At 33.6% G+C, this 22,680-nt stretch overlaps 1 protein-coding gene across 1 annotated transcript in view; it reads right to left on the bottom strand.

The window, feature by feature from the left end:
• The window catches only part of LOC149796061 (uncharacterized), a 98,672-nt gene that overhangs the window by 15,072 nt on the left and 60,920 nt on the right, over positions 1 to 22,680 (bottom strand). Inside the window, exons 5-7 of the mRNA XM_089964169.1 lie at positions 17,657 to 17,880; positions 15,141 to 15,271; positions 704 to 788 (exon numbers count right to left, since the gene is read on the bottom strand). Coding sequence (XP_089820295.1) covers positions 704 to 788; positions 15,141 to 15,271; positions 17,657 to 17,880 — 440 coding nt within the window. The remainder of the gene's footprint in view (positions 1 to 703; positions 789 to 15,140; positions 15,272 to 17,656; positions 17,881 to 22,680) is intronic.

Below are 22,680 nucleotides of genomic sequence, written 5' to 3'. Positions count from 1 at the left end.
GGATATGCAGTCTGAGACAAGCAGGATATATATATATATATATATATATATATATATATATATATATATTAAATCAGCTTTGCACAACTACTTTGTGGTAGTGTGAATTGCATAATAACGAGATTAGCATTCGGTCCTTTGATTCTGGTGAAAGGTTTGTTTTGTTAAAAAGGAAATATACGAGTGTTCTATAGACGTAAGAGTAATTTAGAATTGTTGATTCGTTGCGAATGCTGGTATTTCAATTTCTTTAAATGTTTCAATGCTATAAAAATTATGAATAAATGAAGGCCACTCCGATCGACAGTACTTTGTATGATTTTTGGTGTTTCAATACACTGTATGTATTAACTGGTATGGTCTTATGAGTCATCCACGCAGAACAGTATGCTTATTGAATATCATTTACTTTAATATCCTGTCTTTGAATCATATTGCAATAATGCTACTCGGTAGATGTAACAGAAGAATACAATATTGTATTTTGTATTTGAGCCACACGAGGTGATTCAAATGAAACAAGTATTGGATTCTGAATCCAAAGGAGACAGGTTTGCTAACATTTGTATATCCTGAATTAGCCTTTAACTATTTAGTAATTGTAAGTAGTACAGATCCACAACTTTCACAACAGTATTAACAACAGGTGCGTTTAATATTTCTCACTCGTTACAGTGAATTTTAAAAATATTGAAATTCATACCTATTTTTAACAAGTTTTATAGCGGTTTGGTCGTCTCGAGTTCTTTCGTATGCACTGCATTCTTGTAGACGATACCATGGACCAGCTAAAATTATACATAACGCATGGAAGTTTATTCAAGACATATCTGGTTCCCTCATATAACGGATCAAATCTACAATTACAATATTTCAATCAATTGAAATATTTATTCAATACTAACTTATATTCCTTCATTACTCATAACAAACATATATTTTTCAAACTTACTTATATGTGCACGCATGCATTGAGTCTTTGTCACCATTCATGTACATAAATTTGATAGAATATGTGTATATTTGTGTGTGTATATATATATATATATATATATATATATATATATATATATATATATATATATATATATCAACGTCATCTCCACAAAACACATATCAGACCCGTTTATAAACTGTATACGCAACTGCTTGTTCTACAACTACTAGAGTTATCATACACCTATTACTCTTGTTGCAGCTGACATTTGTAACCTTTAACCTCTGAACACTATCTTAAGTACATGATGGTTATAAAATGAAGGCATCCCAAACATCAAAGGGAGTGTCCTATTTTTTTTAATTGTTTTGGTTGTGATAATCTTATGAGCAAAATGTTTTCATGTGGTTGAAAACTGCATAATTTCTCGACGATAAATTTACAGTTGGTACACAGTAGCATGTATTAATTACATTTTTATAAAACAAAATGCTTTATGGTCATGATGGTTGATTGTCATCCTAATATTGTTACAAGTGTATGCTTTTAAAATAAATAACAGAAAAGAGGAAAGACATCAAGCTTTGTACAATTTAACAAATAATTTTTTTCCCTAGAATACAAAGTGAAATACAAAATGAGATAAAAAGAACACCTACACCTGCAAGACGATTGCTTATAGTGGATGTGCATTAAAAGACCCGGATTCAGCCAATGTGGCTATGTGAGAAAGCTTGTCAGTAGCTTCTCGTGGGTCGATGGTTCTTTCCGGGGGTTTTCCCGGGTTCTTCCTCCACCATTAATAATGGCCGCCATGTATATCTTATCGTGTGCTGAAAAATGGCGTTAAACCGTACAACAACAACAACATTAAAAGACCCTCCGGGAAAGCTCCTTTCAAGTTGCGAGCATCGCCTTGCAAAAGATAACAATAATTAAAATAGTTTTTAATTTAGCAAATCTAAAAAGTGTGTTCTTTTTGTATTTACGTATCCGTGTATAGATTTGACATACTGTAATGATTATTCACTTTTAGCACATAGGATTGGTGTTGGTAGGACACTTGTTAAACATAGTAATTAGCCATTTAGCAGGTTCAGTCGTAGTACTCTATCGTATACGGGATGTATGCGTTAGTTTCGAAACGTTCCTGATATAGGAGAAACATATTGTGGTATTCTCATATATACGTGTTTATTAGTCAAGAAAATAGGACACCTTTTGTGCATGACGTGATCCAGTCTGGTTTGGTAGAATGGGTCATAAAACACCCATCTAAGGATTTAAATTGTATATTGATACAGCTAAACAATGTGAAGTTAGGGAAAATATACATTTTTGTCGTAACTGTTTCGTGTTCAGCTTCAATAGAGAAACATTTTATGGTATTACCGCATTTTGGAATTCTTCACTGATCGTGTATTGTGTATTAATGTCCAGGTAAATAAAGAGAAAACAACGACCTCAAAGCAAATACAAGCAATATGCTTACTGAGTTCTCGTTTATTTCCACTTGAGCTTAAAATATAACTTCTTATAAAAATCTTATTTAATTACTAGTTTTTGTAAGATCCCTAGTTTGTGGCAATACATTTATTTTAAATGCGGTTAGATTTGGATAACGTTTGAATATTATATTTTATTTGTGGATCGTTTTGGAGCGGATAACTTTATTGCAAAGAAACGTAAGGCTCTCCAACATAACAACTAGAGGGAATAAAAATACTCGCAATATAATATAGGCTAATTTAATAGTAAAAATGTATAGTTGTCATTTATTTGTTATTGTTCCGTATACAAGAGGGGCGGCCTCAATTTAAATTAGATCTAATTTAGTCCATTCTAACTGAACACTAATATATTGCGAGTTACGTTATATAATGTTATGGTGGAAATCGTACAGCACATTTGACACAGATCGTTCTTGTTGTCAGCTTATGAAATCTACAAGGCACTTATTTCCTTTCATCAGGTGCATTTAGGTCCATGACTTACTTGTTTTTCCTCTACCCCACCTCACCTCTCCATTCTGCCATCCCTTTATTGTTCGGATATTGACTCTATGCAATATTCTGCTTAGGTTTCATTAAACGCTTCAGTCTAAAATGTCTGAGCACCATTTTGAAACATCTCAATAAACATGTATATAAACGATTATTGTGCAGCAATCAGCAATGTAAATGTTACAGAATCAATAAATAATAAATAAATAAATATGCCTTCAAACGTGAGGAAATTAAGAAAATGTTAACTAAAGACGAAGATATTACCTTCGAAAAACTTTAAACAAACACAAATTTTACATTTGCAACAACGAAGATATGCATTAAATTTTTAATGAAATTGTACACTATTTTAAGAAGATCATCTAACTAAACAATTTGACAGTTTTGTTCTTTAAAAGCTCATCTAGACTTAGCAAGTAAACGTATGAAGAGACTCAAGCCAGGAGAGTTGGGTAAAAATTTTAGTATGACTGAGCTTGTCCACATAACCTTATCAACATAAGGGAAACGCAAGCTGTATAAGGATTATTATTTGCATTACTTCAAACACTAACTGTAAATAAAGTAAGCTAATGTTGATGGCAGATGTCTCTACGACCAGAATATTAAGCATTGCACTTAGGTATGCAAATACTTGTCAGCCGTTTAGATGAAGTATATGCAAAGTTTTTCCTGAAGTGATTTCGATATCAAACCCTGTATTACAGAAATATAGGTATATTAATTTTCTTCTTATAATGTGAAAGTCGTTTTCAATATACACAGAATTCACAGACACCACCAAAATGCAATTGTGACCGATACAATACTTATTTAAAACGTTTCTAGTAAAACAAAGAGCATTAAAACGTGAGTCTCATACATCTATAAACTTGTGTCATATAGGTGAGAAATGTTATATTGATAGAAAAGAAAGAAATACATGTAAACATATATTTGTAAATAAATCATATTAATATAAATATGAAATGTATCAATACCTCAGAAGGAAACTTTTCTCCAAGAGTAATATCATCACAGATACACCTTCAATAATGTTGTTAGCATAATTGTGTAATATATGCTTAACTTTGTTTTCTATACACCAGAAACAATATCAGAATACAAAAGTATGCGTTATAATGTGGATACTTCGATATAAATGAATCTAGAAGACTGTTCAGTTGTAGCATTTAACAACAATTAATATCAGCTAAATGTTCTGTAAGTTATTTATAGTAAGTTTAGAAAATTCATTGTGCCAGAAAAACCTATACCGTGGGTACACTTGTACAATAGGCTCGAAATTGTGCCTACAATTTGCTATATCCCTGAGAATAACAGCAGCAAAGCTCATGCCATTATGGTCATAGTTCCATTTTAAACCAATCGAGAAGCCATTAGCTTACAGAGAAACTATAATAACATATGATATTCACAAATGAACATGGTTTATAAATCTATGATATATCTGTTACAAAATAAAATGGCTGCATATACAGATCGAGACATCAATTTTATTGTGTATTTATAAGGATGGTATTTTAAATTAAACAGATCCAGAACACAGGCTACTGGTCATTTCTAACTCGTCACTTATTTTTGAAGATATTACAAAATGAGCCAGCTGAAGAGGCAAGCATTTAAACCAGAACGATTAGGTATATCTTATATGAAGGAAGGAATTCATTGTTTATTAGTTCATGAAAGAAGGAAAGGAATATATAATTAAAAACTTATGCCGATAAATAATGTTAGATTAATGTAACTTTCTATATAACATCAAAATATTACATAAATAATGTGAATAGAACAATGAAACATTTGAAAGACTTGAAATTAAAACATATTTTAAAAACATATATTTACCCGTACGAATATATGGACGGCATTCAATGGTTTAATACCATCGATATATTCCAGCTATGGCATCAATATAAAATCTTTACACAAAAGTGAATGATTCTGACATATCAGATGATATATATCAGTGTTCAAAAGTTTATAGAACATTTAAAGCTTGAAACATTTTGAGATTTAAATGACCTGTGCCATATATGATACCGTAATATTATGAAACAATTAATAAAAATAACACTAATAATAATAATGAATACTTTGTATAGCGCCTAATCGTTAGAGGCTCTAAGCACTTTACAACATTAGACAACACCTATAACATAAAAACATATACAACGATACGATTACAAAAAACAAACACCGTGAAATTAGAAAACATAAAAAAATGCTGAAAATATTTAACTTAGGTCTTTAAGTTTGTTCTTACAGTCCAAATAAGTGAGTTTTAAGAGCATTCTTGAATGGGATCAATTTGTCTTTGTGTCTAAGTTCAATGGGCATTTCATTCCACGTTGCTGGGCCCTGGTATGCAAAAGAACGTTGTCCATATGACTTCGTTTTCTCGTGGGAATAATGACTATACAACTGTCAGAAGATGAGCGTAAGTATCTTGCTGGTGTGTACACATGAGTGAGGTCGGATAGGTATGTTGGACTGGAGTCCGTCAGTGAATCGTAGCACAGAGAACACATTTTGTGTTTGATTCTGGATCGAATGGATAGCCAGTGTAGGGTATACAGCAGCGGGGAGGTGGGCTCTGATCGTGGTATGACCCGAGCAGCTGTGTTTTGAAATTTTTTAAGTTTCTTGGAGTAGATATTGAGATGAACCAGACATAATTGAGTTACAATAGTCAAGTCTTGAAAGTACTAATGAACACACAAGTATTTTAGTGGCATCAACTGAAAGATATTTGCGAATGGAGCTGATGCGTCTCAGCTCAAGATATGGATTCTTGCTTATGTTCATGACAGAGTAACACCAAGGTTTCGTACTGACTGTGTGAATTTAATTATGGTGTGGCTAATATTTATTGTTTGAGGTAAAAGATGTGAATGAGAAAGTCTTTGTGTTGTGATCGGAATGGCCTCAGTTTAATCATCATTCGTCTGCAGCTTGTTACATGTCAAACATGATTTCACACCAAAAATGGACTTCTCTACACCTTGGATGGTAGCATCAACTTCAGTTGGGTGGCTAGATTTGTATATTTTGGGTGTCATCAGCGTACAAATGGTGAGACACTGGATAAAGGAATTTGTAAAGTTTGCAATTAAACTAGATATAGCTTATTACTGATGTGCACTAGGCAAATCTGGGTGTTGAATTCAAACCGTTGACATATTATGACATATTTCTGATAAAAGGGTTGGGAATAAGTGGAACAAGTAGCATGATAGCACATATCAATACACGACAAAACAATGAATAGTATTGTGACAACGATTGTGTTAATGAGAAATGTTATGATGCAGATATTTTTTAGTACATATTTCATAACGTCCTCTTTGTCCGGCCAAGACCCAAAACAGTGACAAATTAGTTCTTTACAGCAATATTTGCTTTTTAAAATGCCAGACAGCAGTGAAGTTGTTTACGTTTTGAAAGGGTAGTCTTGACATTACAATTTCAAGGACTAAGTGTAATCTTCAAAGAAATTAATTAAAGATATCAGCGATTTATCATACTTATGCATGAAGATGTTGAATGATTAAAATGGCACAAACCAAATTGCATCATAACTTTATTATCTTTGCTGCAAAAGTAAAAGTTTCCGTTATTGCAATATATATATATATATATATATATATATATATATATATATATATATATATATATAGAATACAGAGTCTGTTGAACAATTTCACTTACAACATTTGATTTTATGCGTAGCTTAGTATAATTCATACAGTCAAGATGAGCCTTTGTCTTACACCTCGATGAATTGGTTTCATTAATTTAATTATCTTGTTTCGTTTTGGTTGAATCGGATTCACATTGGGAACGATGTTAAATAATCACAATATGATTCTTTCATAAAATGATATCCTCCGAATCCGTTTTATCTTTAAGTAGAAGATACATGAATGTCGCTATTATTTTAGAATAACTCTTAAAACAACACAACCGTATCTTCCATCGGACATGATCTATATTTTAGCCGAAGCTCTTGTATACATATATCTTGCAAACTTGATGACCAAAACCGTGTTAATATTATTACAATAAGTTATGAACAATTGCTCCAATATCATTTTATTTTGCTTTTGCTGTGTTAGATTATTTCAAATTTTATTTTGCTTTTGCTGTGTTAGATTATTTCAAATATAAAAAATTAGAGGATATAAAATATCGTCTCCTTAATGTTTTGTAGTATCCTTGTATTTTAGAAATTAATAATAATAATAATCATCATCATCATCATCATCATCATTATCATCATCATCATCATCATCATCAACTTGACCAAATACATGATCATCATTTACAAGATTTTTTAAGCATGTTTTCATTTCAAACTCTCCTCCAGTGGTACCCATTGAATATGCTTGTAAATACTTAATAAGGTGTGTTTCTTTACGCAACGAACATTTGTTTGCAGTTTAAATGAACAAAGTATTCAAACCATTGGAGAAATTCACTGTTCATGCCACTAGACAACACAAAAACGTTCGCATTCAAAAGTTTCTGATAGTCTACTAACTTAAGAACTTCAGAATACAAAGACGAATTGAACTTACCTATTATGCACGAAACATACAAACGGAAAATATGTATAAACGGGATTTGAAAAACGACATCACGAAGATATGTCCAATCTATATAATGCTAGAACTAGTATAATTTCCTGACCGTTGTTAGATGTGATAAGTTTCATTGTGGTGTCATATATATATATATATATATATATATATATATATATATATATATATATATATATATATATACATACATAGCGAGAGAGAGATGTCAAAAGGACAACAGTAAGAAATCTGAAAATATAAATGTTTCGGGTTTAAAAAAGATGTAGACTAGTAGCTATGTTTTGGATACATTTGTGTTGCATTTAGTATAATTAATAAGGACTGTTGACAGTATGCAGTAAAGTCTCAAATGAGAATTAGATTGGGCTGTTCTATCCAATTATAAAGTTAGCCATTAGGAATAATACAACTCATTTCCAGTGCTCTTTAATTCCATTTGTTAATAAAATATCATTTTGTTTTGAATGTTAATGTTGTCTACGATATACCAAGTCTTACCCAGTTTTTTTTCCAACTGCTATTAGTATAGCATGTGTCAAATAATGAACATGTAATATTATGATAACTAAGACGATGCTCATTTCTAATACTATCAGATGTGTGATGTTGAGGCATTTATGATACAACTCAAGAAATGTAACACAAAGTATCTTCTACGTACTGTCTTTCTTTTTTTTTCTCACTTAAACATAATGTATGTCCCTGTGGTATCTTCTCGTCCTATATTATGTATGGTATTAGTCCTCTGTGTTAATGTTCGTTGATTTGTTATATCCATTTGCCTTCATTAATATATTTGCATTGTTTGATAACATTTAAAATCCTCTCCGCATGAAAAGAAGACAGCGAAGACATAATATAAGAGAATTCTAGCTTTAGTAACGTAAATGTAAAGGTAACTTCACCAAAACCAAAACATTCACGCACCGTTTAACTTGGTAGATTTATGGTACATGTACGTTCACACGAATTGGCAAATGCAAAAGGGGGAGTCAGCAGATCACATAATGCTGATATTGATATAGCTCGAAATAAATAAATAAATGCCACTATTAGCCGAAGTGAAGTGGAACATCTGGTTTTGGTCTCTTGTTCATTTGAACCATAGATGGAAAAATTTTACACGCTGTGAGAAAAGGTAAAACCAAATATTTATCGATAAATGTTATTAATTTAGGGCTAAGTTATAGACTACAAAGGTAGACTCAGACGGTAAATAAGACGAGCACAAATTACGATGCAACATTTAGTTATATTAATACTCTTGCCAACACAAGTTTTTTGAGATAGATACTGAAGTTTACACTTGGTCCTCAATCCACAAAGAAGTTTAAACTGTATTACTTATAGTTTTATTTACACAAATGACAATCATCTACACGTTGCAAATTGGCTTTCAGTTGACAAAGCTGCTACTCGGTATTGTTTTGCAAAGCAAACGGACACAAAATAAATACAACATAACACGTGGCAACATCAGCAGTTTATTTCTGTAATATCAAATTGCAAAGCATTATCTATTCAAGTCATTTCAGCCCAATAGAGGTACTGAAGAGAAATATTTGTGCACAGAGGCGGCGTTTGGAGTACGCGGGGCCTAGGGCCGACCATGGCCACGCGTGGCCGGAGTATCGGTATCTCGATTGGTATGTTACTGCAAACATTCATTATGTCTAAACTAGATCAACGTTCGCGATTTCGCGGCGAATTTTTTTTTTTTTTCATTGTTATACTGGAGATAGACGGGACATCGCCCGCCTAGCCCAATGGCTCCCGCGCAACCCTGCGAACATTTGAAAAACTGAGATCCAAGTTATCGGACTGCCGTTGCCCGTTGACTGCATCTATGTGCATCTGTGCTGCCACCTGTTAATTCCGTTACGAAGTTGACTAAGTTGACTTCACAACTTTGCGTGCATTACGTGCGGCCTGTATCATCGTTTCCAATTAACCGAAGAATATAGCTTGACAAACTCATAAGGACGACCTTATGCCTGAAGCACGGGTCCCCCTCAAGAGCGGGGCCTGGGGCGGTCGCCCCACTTGCCACCCCCAAACGCCGTTCATGTTTGTGCACGACAAAAGGTTCCAGAGGAAGAAAAGATGATTAAATGCCAATAGATCATAAACACGAATTATGGACTCTTTAACCAAGCAACATGGACGATAATTATTCTATATCCCTCAATTTTTTTCTCCAAGCCAATGATATAGTCATTCGGCTAGTGAAAAATTGTTTCCATCCGTACATACTTTTACTGTTCTTCTTTTTTCAATCCATCTATCTGTTCACACAATAGAAGTTATTTATTAATTTATATTTTCAGTTGTTAAAAAATTACTCTCAAATCTTTAAGTTTCTGCAAATCAATCACGTAGTTTTCTTGTTTTTTTGTAAATGTATAAAACAGTTTCTTTTGTCACGGAAACGTGTATATTTTTGTTTAAATGGATCTGAGAAAAGATCTACGTACAGCATTGACCGAGATTTTTTAAAATAATTTTATCATACATTATTTCGATGTAGTGAGTTCGGTTCAATCCAAGCTGCACAAGCAAAGTGCTTGCGATGAGAAAACCGATATACCTGGAGCGCACGGGCCGTGCATTGCAACATAGCCTGCTTACATATAGGCTCAAGGTATATGATAACGTTACATTACGAGAAGTCTTGTTAGTAAGCGCCCAGTTTAAGGCGCATATATCCAGCTCTAGAATTCAGTTATGTGAACTGTTTTTCCTATCAATGTTATAGGATATAATAGATTTCTTTGCTGTTCTAACATGTATTGTGTATTTGTAGATAGTAACGAACTACTTAATGCTATGTAAGACTTATTAGTCTATTTTCTAGTTTACCAGTATATAACTCGACAGAAAGGTTGCTGTCACATCCATGGTTGATGTACTGAGGGACGAGAGGATGTTCCTTAAAGTTCTGAAAGACGGTAACTGTCGGGCGCAGATACGCATAAGAACCTGATAATTGTTTACAGTAGTCCTGTTGGAATACATTACTATGAAGTAAATAACTGAACGTACGCGCATGCGTAACGTATGTCATTGTATTTTATACATTATCGTGTCACATGCATTACACTTCTTTAGGATTTACATTTTTCCGCTGTTCGAGTTTTGTTTTGGGGGCAGCCATCGTTTTGACTGTGAGGAGTGATGATGTGTTTGTCAAAGTCAACCCCGGCTGTTTATGCTGCCAGTGTTGGACAGTGTGACGGCTGTTGAGCTGTCGATACTGTCCCTCTTTATTATTGAGCTGTGTCTGTGATGTGATGTGATGGAGCTGATGCAGGGCTGACAAGAGGGGAGGGGGTAACGGGGATATCCTCGGGGCCCAGGCCCGTAAGAGGGCCCGGGCCGAACAATACATTTTTTAAATTTCATAAAAGAATGTTTTAACAAAAACTAGGAGAGCCCCGGATTTTTCTTACCACAGGGCCCGTGATCAATCTCTACGGCCCTGAGCTGATGTAAAAGCCAGTGACTGTCCGTGTTTTAAGTGTGCGTCGGGCCACTGTAGAGCTGTTGGTTTGTCAACTCTGCATCTATGCGTTAGAGTTGTGTTCTTAGCCGTAGTACTGGTTTGGATGTAGAGTGGTGGTTCTTGTGACATGATACATACCTAGTGTGATGCTGTCGGTGGTGACGTTGGTTCGTAGATTAGGGTTATCTCATGTCAAGGAAACCAAGCTCCGGGACCAAGAGGCCTGCATAAAACAAGAGATGCCTGGGCAGGCAGGGATGGGCGGGCCATTCATGTTGGCTCCTTGACCATTCGATTGCGGTGGGACTGAAGATACCAGGTGCTAGTTATCTGGACACCAGAGGTTATCTCCCACCTTTGGGTTACATATTGTCACTACTCGGTCATACAAACCAGCCTCATTGCTATAAGATCAATACTGTCATCATCGCAATTTAAGCGAACATCATTTTTGTTATCTGAGCTAACATCATTATCGCTTTCTGAGCGAAAATCGTCTTTGTTACTTGTGTGCGGAAGTTTTTGTTGTTTTTGTTGAACATGGTTATCATTATATTGGAAGAATCATTATCGTTATTGAATTTGCACAGATTTATCACTATTTCAGCGAGAACTTGTGTTGATCTTTGCAAAACTTCACTATCTGGGTTAAAGCTTGTGATTAGCAATATGAATCTTTCATCATTATTTGGGTGAAACTTATTGTTACTATGACTCGTCTCATCATTTTTAAGTGGAATCGTATTGTTGGAGTCGTAAATCTTTGTTGGTTTTTTTTTTTTTTTTTGTTTAATTCTTCTCAGTTAATTTTTCGTTTAAGTTATAATTCGTTCTGGTTAGGAACAGTTTTATTTATGTTATTTGAATAGTATGCATCATTATGTTAAATATCCAATATTTCGAAAGTTGGATTTTCTACCTTAAAAACATTTATAAATAAATATTGGATTTCCATTACCATTCTTAGTGTCTTCGTTTTAAAATGGCCCCAACCCGGTCTATCTTGTGACATCGTTACAATTAGTTATATTCCATTGTAATTATAAACTGATTTCCTTTCCAAGAGAAATATCCCATTTTTACATTTGTGACAGGTGTTTTGTGTGTTACATTGTTCTCGTATTCCAAATATACAACTAATAATCAGGCCATAAATTATCTTTCCGTAGACATCAATGTAAACTTGTAAAAATTGTTTTGTTTTGAGTAAGTATTACATGTAATCGGGATAATTTTATTTCTATCGGAAAATTCAACGTTCCACAAATCGACCTAGCTTGCATTAGTGTCGTATGTACGCTTGTATAAAGAGCTAGTAAGAATACGGGTATCACTCTCCTGGCATATCACTATGATCTCTTAAGGAGACGCATACCTCCCCATAGGCAGTTCTATCCACCGTGTCGCACCTAAGTAATATTGTTGTTGTTGTTGTTGTAGGGTTTAACGCCATTTTTCATCACACGATAGGCAATACATGGCGGCCAGTATTAATGGTGGTAGAAGAACCCGAGAAATCCCCGAAAAGAACCACCGATCCTCGAGAAGCTACTGGTAAGCTTTCTTACATACCCACATTGGCCGAATCCAAGACTCGAACCCATGCAGACAGAGGTGAGATGGCAGTGATCCATTACGGAGAGCGCTTTAGACCACTCAGCAACTCGAGGCCCCACCTAAGTAATGACATTTTAAGGTATTATTTATTAAATGAGCTATATTCTATAATATGTAGCGGCACCTATGACAATATGGATATCGATCAACCCGTAAACAAACTGAAGATAGATAAGGCTTCATAAAAGGTGTGAAATTGTCGATCAATCTATATTTAAATTACACGATATGTTTTACCACTGAGTTTGTAATTTTGAGTGCATAGTTATTCATAAATCTAATGTTTTGTCGCAAATTCCGAATATATCCACGTCTAATTACATGCCGCTGAAAATGCCTTTTATTTCGAGTTGAATGAGCCATTTTCATCCCTTTCAAAAAAGTTTGTTTTTGTACGGTGAACGTGTTAGAAAAAAAGGATTTGAATATGTATGTTTTCCTTACATTTATGAAAGCTAGCTCTGATAGAAAAGTTGAATTAATAATTCCTCATCTATTATGTAATACACTAGTATGCATGCATTTTTGTTGCATGTGCAGGGTGATTACTTTCCCGCTATAGCAAAATCATATTATAGGCAAGTACTAATAAATGAGATATTTTGTAAGGTATTTCTAGATAAATGTACCATTATAGACATTCCAAAATTTGTATCAGCAGTTGTGTCTTCAGCATCTAGGATGTAATTGATGGCAAGTATCTTCTCTTGAAGAATTAGACCTCCATTTCATTATTGTAGACCTCAACGTTAACATCTGAGAGTATAAAACTGTTTTATGCACGATACGAAGTAGTACAGAACACTTGCTCTTTCTGCCCGGAGCACATAATACATTTTTCTGAACAATAAAAATGTTCCTTGCGGCATTTTCTCGAGATAAATATATGTAATTACCGATAAAGCTCATGTACTCATCACTTCTTCATCGGTGAGCCGGACTATATATACTTTTCATGCGTAAATATTATCGAAATCGTGTACGTACAGACTGAACTAGTTTTAAGCAGTGATTCAAGTCTCTGAAGATTTTAGGAAAGATACTAAAGCCTGATTTGCACGTCTTAAATACGGTACCATTGATTCCCAACTTTATTACCGGTACAATCACTCAGTAATTGGTGGTCCGATTCAAACATGAACGTTGTTTTCTTCTATATGATGTCGTAGATCACCCAAGATTGAAGGATCTATTGTGACATCACGTCATGTATCTAACAGTAGCTGTCATTCGATGCGGCAGTTATCAGTAAAACTATCTACTCATATGGGCAAAGCATATTTTCTCAGTATTGTGGAATTGTCACTAATATATTTCACTATTTCTATGAATTTAAGTCACTTATTTGTGTAGCCTGCAGTTCTCTTGACTCCCTCATGTACATTTTATTTACTTATCTGGCAATATCAAAATATATATTTCACTACTGAAGGTTTACAAATGCGAAGACAAATGATATAATTTTCATAGAATTCTTCAAAAACTCCATTGCTATATCATGTCAATCGTACACTGCAAATATATATGGAGCTTTGGTGCATCTGACCCAACTGACAATATGTCTTTAAATATCGTAGATTAAGAGGGTTGTAGCCATGGGTTACTGCATCACGTGGGCAGAGAAGGTGCTGAATCAATTTTATTACACTGTTGAATTTAAGCCCCGTTGGAACCGTGAGTTGAAAGGCTATCAGCTTAGAGGAGATTGAATTTAGATTTATGGCTGTATTCATTCATTAATTTGCTTATTTATGTATTGCAAAGAAACTAATAAACCAATGACAAATAATAAAAATGATTGTTTTTCCTGACCGAGCATTCTCAATTACTAAACTGTTAGTATATGCTCATGTCTTGTATAACGATATGCCTTTGAATATTCATCAACTTTAAGTCAAAGGCTCAAATTGTTTCTTTTCTTCTTTTTTTTTTTAAGGGTGGTGTTGTCATATTTTTGTTTCACGTGGATTACATTTAGTATTACTTTTATTGATTTCATCTAGCTATAATATTTCAAACACATAGAAAATCCAAAACGAAAAAAAAAGCGCAGTATAGTTAAACAAAACTTATAATACCTCCAAATTCCAAGTATATTCTTGAAAGAGACTGAAGTTGTCAAAGTATTTTATTTCTGCATTTATTTTCTTTCTTAATTTTCTATACAATGCCGCTACGATCATACAATGCATTAACCAAAACATGGCAATCAAAGTATAGTTACTGAATATATATTTTCAAGTTGGCAGCTGTGGTGGGCATACCGGTTATTCGAACGATACAATTGTAGTTTTGAACCAGACATTGTAATTGATTCGTGTGCAAAGGGTCCTGGCCATCAAAGACAGTGCTATAGGAGGAGTAGAAATAACACACCTTTACTAATGGATGGACGATGGTCAACATCTGTCACATAAGTTCTTGTAGTTAATGATTAGTGGCGCTAAAGGGATTTAAATGTACATTTTACATACCGGGCCCGCTGATGACTACCAGCAGCGTTTGTCCTATCGTCACTGCACCAGTGAGTTGGCTGTAATCTTCTTTGACAATGATCATATCTAAAATAGCACCATATTCGTCTGCTTGTACAGTATTTGGTGATCTGTAAATTTTCAAAAACAATAAATCCACTCCTGCGAATCGGGTATCTAGGACTGATCCTCTATAATTGATTAGTTACAAAAACAGACTGACGATAACAACCACTAAACAAATAGATGCAAGGCAGTGATTGAATATATCATATAATGCTATTTAAAGCGTTGCAAATTCTCATATAAGACCAGGATACATACAAAACATTGAACAACGATTAAACAGTAAGACCTAGCTTAACAGGCCCTGAGACGGAAATAATTTAAACAATTTAGATTATATTTTTACCATCTATTCTTGCACCAATCCTCAGTTAACAGACATATTTTGTTCGACCCATGTTATTTTTGCTTATTTGCAAAGGTTGTGTTGATTCCCATTCTAAATTTCGGACATTCCAAATGATTCTGTCCAGTCGCTTGGTTCTGGCCTTGACTTAACCTCATTCATCAGTTTTATTTATTTGTGGTAATAATTATGATTTCCTTCAGTATATATATATATATATATATATATATATATATATATATATATATATATATAAATATATATATATATATAGCATTATGCCAAATAATATTCTAAGTCTAAACTTAATCATTAAAAATCATGTTAGCAATTACAATACTACCTTGATCCCAGCTAACATGATCGATATAGATTATATTTGGTCATGTATAAATTTTGAAACTCTTTTAGAAACATTACGTACCGTTAGAGTAACTTTCTTTATTTCGTATTCATGTAGGTCTCCTCGATAATTCAGTTTGAAATCGGTCAAGAATTCATTAATGTGTAGTACTTATCTTAGCTAATTTATTGTTCCTCAGAGGGTTAGGGAAATGAATTTATTGGTGGTCATTTAATTGTTTCAAACACATCATATTATTGGTAAGGACAAATATCTTTCTCAGATATGCTCAATCCGCGTTGCTCAAATGTTTAAGTGTTTCTATGCATTGTCATTTTGTATTTTGTTTCTAGCGATTCACCCATAATTAATAAGTTTTGGAAATCTGACTGTTTTGTGACATAACCGTTGTTCTCTGTAGCAATTAAATCTACTATAAACCCGTTACTCATTTTGTTCTAACATATTTTCATACTACCAGTCATAACCATTTAGCCACCGCGACTCAACGCACAAAATTGAATTGGATATTTTAAATTAACGCCATTGAGTCTTATATCTCAGCCTGATTCTATGTACTCAATATGTGTGACTACATGTATATATCTCTCTAAACATTGTTATGCAAATCTTATAAAGCTGTTCATTTTATAAAAATATGTCACGCAACAGAACTTACACTATACCATTGGGTACGCTATATCGATTATATAGAAATGAAGTGGCAACATGGAAGAGAAAGTCTGGATAATTTCATATCAAAGGCAAACAACTTCCATCATTCAATAAAATTCACGACAGAAAAAGCTCAAGGACATCCTAGTCATGGAGAAGCTAACGCCAGTCAGAAATCAAGACCACCCAAGTCAATCTGGTCACTGTGGCGATACAAGGTGCAAAACCTGTCAACATATGATAGAGATCAGGACATTTTCTAGCACAGTGACTAGAGAAAGACTAAACATACATGGTCCAAACAAAACGTGCAAAACAGAGAATGTTATTTATCTCATCACATTTAAGATTTGTAGCAATCAGTATATAGGAGAAACTGAAAAGTTACTCAAAAGGATCAACTTTCGTAGATCTGACTGAATGACAAAGAAGCTGTACAGAAGCTCGGTCGCAGCAAACTTCTCCTCCACTGGCCACACTTTCAGTGATGTAACACTTAACGCAATTACTCACATATTTGCTTAATACCCTATAATTATTACCATGACAATGAAATATCCAGGATATAATTTATTATTACATAAATTTACATAAAACAATAGATGTTGTTATGGCTCATCCATTTCTAGGTCAATAAAATATTTTCCAGCATCTCCAACAAGTTGAAATAAACTAGTTGAAACATAATTCATTTAAAGGTTTAATTCCTGTAGAATAAGCCGTGAAAGGTTTTGCAAACACAACGGTTTTTGTGTTTTATTTGTTTGTATTGTATATGTTTTGTATTTGCCTTTGAAGAAGACTCATTGATACTCGAAATCGCTTAGGCTAGTTAGATACTAGTTTAGCACTGTTCGTTGTCAGTTTATTGCATTTATCTTAATCAATCCTTGACACACGTGATCTCTTGCTGGATCCAGTGCACTGGAAAGGATTGTTATTCGCCATATATATATATATATATATATATATATATATATATATATATATATATATATATATATATATATAGATAGATAGATAGATAGATAGATGCACGTGTATGAGTTTGTGTATGTGTGACAGCTAGATGCATTAGATACTTACTGGGTGGTTAAACTTAACATCTTTGTAACCACAAAATTATGGGGTATCTTCCCATTGTCGTCAACCGCCGTTTCCTTAAAGCATTTTAAAGTATATGAAAGAACATCCTGCCCGCCAACTATAAATCCCTTTGGTGGTTTAGATGCACTTTCGTGTTGATCTGTCCTTCCTCTCTCCTGGTTTTGATTTGAAATCTTCATTAGAGTAATTGTGACTAGCTTGTCCTGAAATCATTTTTATACATGTGCTTACCACATATCATGTTAACTGAGCGTGGAACAAAATGGAAAATAAAGTTAACTTCACACTTTATAATGATTACCAAAAATAATATCGAACTATAAGACGTGCAAACATTAACGACGAGTGCTATGTATATGTATATAACATGCATTATTTTCATAGCAACAATTTATATCTGAGTCATGAAGTTAATGGCAGTTTTAATATTAATATCCTATGGTCCTTGTATTAAATTTAAAGATGAGTCACGTGTGTAGTGCGTAGTTCCATGCATAAGGTTCCATGCTGAAAGGTACAGTAATAAAAGTAAGCATCAGATGATCTGTTTTTCAGGACACGAGTTCTGAAATGCCTAAATGACCTAAATTATTATTAGTCATTGTAAAACATGTTCTTTACTAGATCAGGTTATTCTGGAATGTTTGTACGTTGCTCCATAATTACTTATTAGCTTTGTATGTAAGAGAATTATTACGTGGAATTTGACATTCTTAGTAGTAAGTCAGTGCTGGAAGATTTATATTGGGAATTATGATTGATTTTTTTTAGTTTAATTTATCGTTGGAATTACAATGATCTTTCATTTAAGGACTATTTGAACATATAACAGCTGTACAAAATTAACGTCAATTCATTTAAAGAGTACTTGGATTTATTGCTGTCACGGAATAACTCACTTAAAGATATTTTTCTGTATTTTGATACATCATACAATTTTGAATACATTTGGAACTCGTTCGGATTACTCAAAACGTTTGGAATTGAGAGAATAGTTAGGACCTTAGGAATTCATTCGACATAACTGAAATGTATTTTTAATTCTTTCACGTTGTAATTTAGGGAAATAAATTATACTTTCAATTAGACCAAGCTTAACTGTGTTTTTGCTTTTCTTGTTGCTTGTTTTAAGACCATACAGTATTAACAATAAGGAAATATTACTGTTTGCGCCCTTTCAAATAATTTTCCATCTGAGACCAACTCTCGTCTGCAATTAGCGTTGATACCGTTTTGATCTCAACCAAAGTGTGGAAAAGGTGTATGTAGCATGTTCTCAAGATCAGATATACGGTTTAAGACGTTATATTAATAACGTGCAGAATGTATGTTTCTGTTTAATGTGGCATCCGTTGCGTTTGCAGGATTGTGCTTCAAATATTGTATAGCTCTGTAATCTTATCATTGTCAAAATGTAATTATACTCGTTATTTTCCTGCTGGTATGACTACGTTAACGACGTCTGAATGCCGCTGTAAATAGACTCGGTGTCATCAACAGTTGTTGCACGTATCTTGTAATCTATAATCTTTAGGCAATGTACAGGCAAATTATTGAATAAATCAGTCTTTCAGCTCATCGTATTTAATCGTCTGTCTATATTATTTGACTTGCTGCCCTAAATGCCATACACAAACCATGCTTTAGAACTTTCGTGACCATACTGTAAATGCATAAGCTATTTTTCCTCTCATTTATATTAAGGTTGTTGTTGCATTCTAAATAGCTATGTTATGCAAATTTAATCAGGTGTTTTCAAATGTTAACGAACATTTCTTGGTTGTAACAGCTAGAAAACGATGTAAGTAAATGAAAGTTTCATTTTCATTTTAGCTAAGAGTGGGTAAAAGTATATTAGTGAGAATATAAAAGAGAATGCAACTTTCGAAAACAGTATCATGAAAAATGTATAGTTTTCCGGCTTTTTATAAATAACCCGATAATTTTTATAATGTAAATGGTCACTGCATTTATATCAGTAGTTCTTTTAATATACCCAGAAAGCCAAGCACTTATGGTTAAGCTAACGTACGAAATATGTATAAATTTCACATTTAATAGAAATATTCGTCTATACGTATTTAAATATTGCATATTGTAAATGCTAAAGGGGTAAAAGATAAATGAAAGAGTTTTATATGCAATAGATCATGACGGTGGCTTTGTTTTCTTCATGTCGAAGTGCTCGATCAATTGTATTATTCCAGCCGTTTTTAATTTTTTGATATTGTAACCTTTCGTCTTTCCTTAAAATCCAAGTTACACAACTAAGAGAGCACTAATTATTGAATATTTTTTTTTAAAACCTATTCAGCCATGCATTAGTGATTGCCTTTCATCAAATATTGAAATAAAATTAGTTTTGATGGTGTATGGCAGATAAGCAACTTTAAAATCGTGTTTCTGTTGTTCTTGTTTTGTTAACCTTTAGCTTTTGTTTCATTGTCATTAAACTTTAATAATTTAACACGCGTGGATATATATTATGAAGAATATATCAATTTCGTAAGAATTGCAGATAAACCGGGAATACATCTACATTATTAATCTTATTAGACGATAAGGAATCTTTCGAACATTAATGAAAACCAGAAACAAAAAAACAAAAAAAAAGTAATTCAGATGAAAAATTGTAGTTTATGAAGATAGTCTATAACATCAACGGAACAGGAAGTAAAGGACTTACCATTTGAATAATATGTAGTTTTCTCTACGATAATATGTCTCTAAAATCTTGTGATTTATTTGTAATCATACCATATTTGAAGCAGTTGCATTTTACTATATCTTGATAGCCGAAGTGATAAGATATGTGGTAGTTGTGAGAAATTACAATATTTGGTGATTAAGAGTCACTTTCCACAAGGAATGGACAAATACCCGGCCCTGGCATCGATATCCATGAAGATAAAAACTTCCATTAGGCAGTAATTAATGAAATATATAACAAAAACAGAACAATTGTTTTATAGTTGACAAAACGAAAACGGTGAGAGATACGAAGTGGGGAAAACCGGACAAAATGGGAGTATAAAAACACAGCCCAGTAAAAACCGACCTGGCCGATCACGTCCATGCCAAGTATCCGGAGCCGACAATATTTCCTATACGTTGATTTTTACGCTCCACTGACATGTCTTATTTTAAGTCTGCCAAAACACTCGTGGGTTCCTGACAAGCATTAAGCATTGTACTACTATCTACTAATATCTATGTGCATGCATAGATTAAGTATGTACAATTGTGTGTATGTGTTTCTGTTAAAAATGCATACCTAACATATTGACTGTCAATAAATTTACTTCCTTTAAATAATATACTTGCGGTAGAATCTGAACGACTTAATAAATGATACAGATGTCACTACCTTAAACAAAATATGGAGTATTATTTCATAAAACATATCTGAGATTCTTTACTACGGCGAATTTGACAGCTTTTGCGAGGAGATTGAAGTATTTCATGAACTCAGTATGAAAGCAGCAATGCGTGTTTCTGGAGATAATGCTAATACATTTGCAAGATTTACTAGTTACATTTACTTATGATAGCGATACAATTATTGTACACGCGGAACTGACTGCCAAAAGCAGGATTACCCTAGACAATAATGGGAGTAAAAACGTATCGTATAATGCTGGCATAAATTGCATATTAGGTGGCAGTACATTTACAGTGCAAGTGAGGAACCCACTGAATTTGCAGGGCACATCTACAATGATTCGACAAAATTAAAGATCGAATTAAGGCATGACAAACTTACAGAACTGCAAGTGGAGAATAAGGATACCTCTATTTCATTCAACTTTAGAAAGAGCAAGAAACACATAGATGTAAAATGATTTAAGAACCGTTAGAAACTGTTACACAGAAAGGGTTACAAACTGTTACAGTTTAAAACATAGCCGTTGCTAATGACACCCAAATATAATAATCAGGCGTCATTATTATCGTATGCTTTATAGCGCCAGTTTAAATAAATAACAATATTTATCATATATTGACAGTGACTTTGACAGCCCACTTGCCTATACAGATATTTAAATTCGACAACAATTGCGTATTTTCATTCCAACCTGGCACAAGTGGAAGCTATGCGACGCTGACAACAGCCTCTTCCGTTAGAAGATCGTCTTCTCTAAGAAGGCTGCCTAAATATTTTCCGATTTATACTAGCGGCAGCCGAAAGAAGTAGAACGCTTTACTATCAGCATTGTATAGGACTCTAAGTGAGTTCCAGACTATATTTCTAGACAATTCTTGAGGGGCGAAACGACGATATCCAGCTTCGAAGCATCCTGCCATAAGCAAGAATAGCATAAGAACAAACATATTGGTGTCTTAAGCGAGGGTATAACGACATATGTGTAGAACTGCATCGAGGCTTTGGTAGACAATACTGTGTGGTCCGCCAATGTTGCTAAGAAGATAACCCGGTTTCCACAGCGGAAGCTGTCGCCTTTTTAATGTGCTGAAAGATGTTTTCTTGCCACAAGACACGCTTGTTCTTACTCCTGGACAAGCGTAGCTAGTTTGTTAGTAATTTTATCCTAGGGAGTCGTTTAGATCAACCTATATCTCTGTACATAATAAGTCATATGGATCTCCGATTGTAGTTTCAATATTTATTTTTTCATAGCATCTTGTACATGCTGATATCGATTAAACTAGATGTTAACCATTTTTCCTGGCAATATAACTAATTCGTCAAACATTTCAGGCATGTTTTGGTTTTCATAGCTGTAGATATCATTTCTCAGATACTTTGAAAAGAAGTTAGAAACAGTTGTTAAATGTTTGGGAAATATTTGAATATGTTTGGTTCATTAAATTTGCTATAATTCTAAAGTTGTCAAAACAAAAACTAATTGTCATTGTATGTTCTTTTTCTTTTTAGTTTTAAAAATAATGTTAAAAGCTAAATATTTCTCATCGTTCTATTTAATCATCTGTTTTGCGGAATGGACTGTCATAACCAGGATAATATCTAAACTGTGGTATGC

Source organism: Sinohyriopsis cumingii, chromosome 7 (assembly GCF_028554795.1).
Source record: "Sinohyriopsis cumingii isolate HCF-2022 chromosome 7, ASM2855479v2, whole genome shotgun sequence".
Classification (NCBI taxonomy): Eukaryota; Metazoa; Mollusca; class Bivalvia; order Unionida; family Unionidae; genus Sinohyriopsis; species Sinohyriopsis cumingii.
Note: the sequence above shows the minus strand (reverse complement) of the source record. Positions and strands in the feature narration are given on the sequence as shown.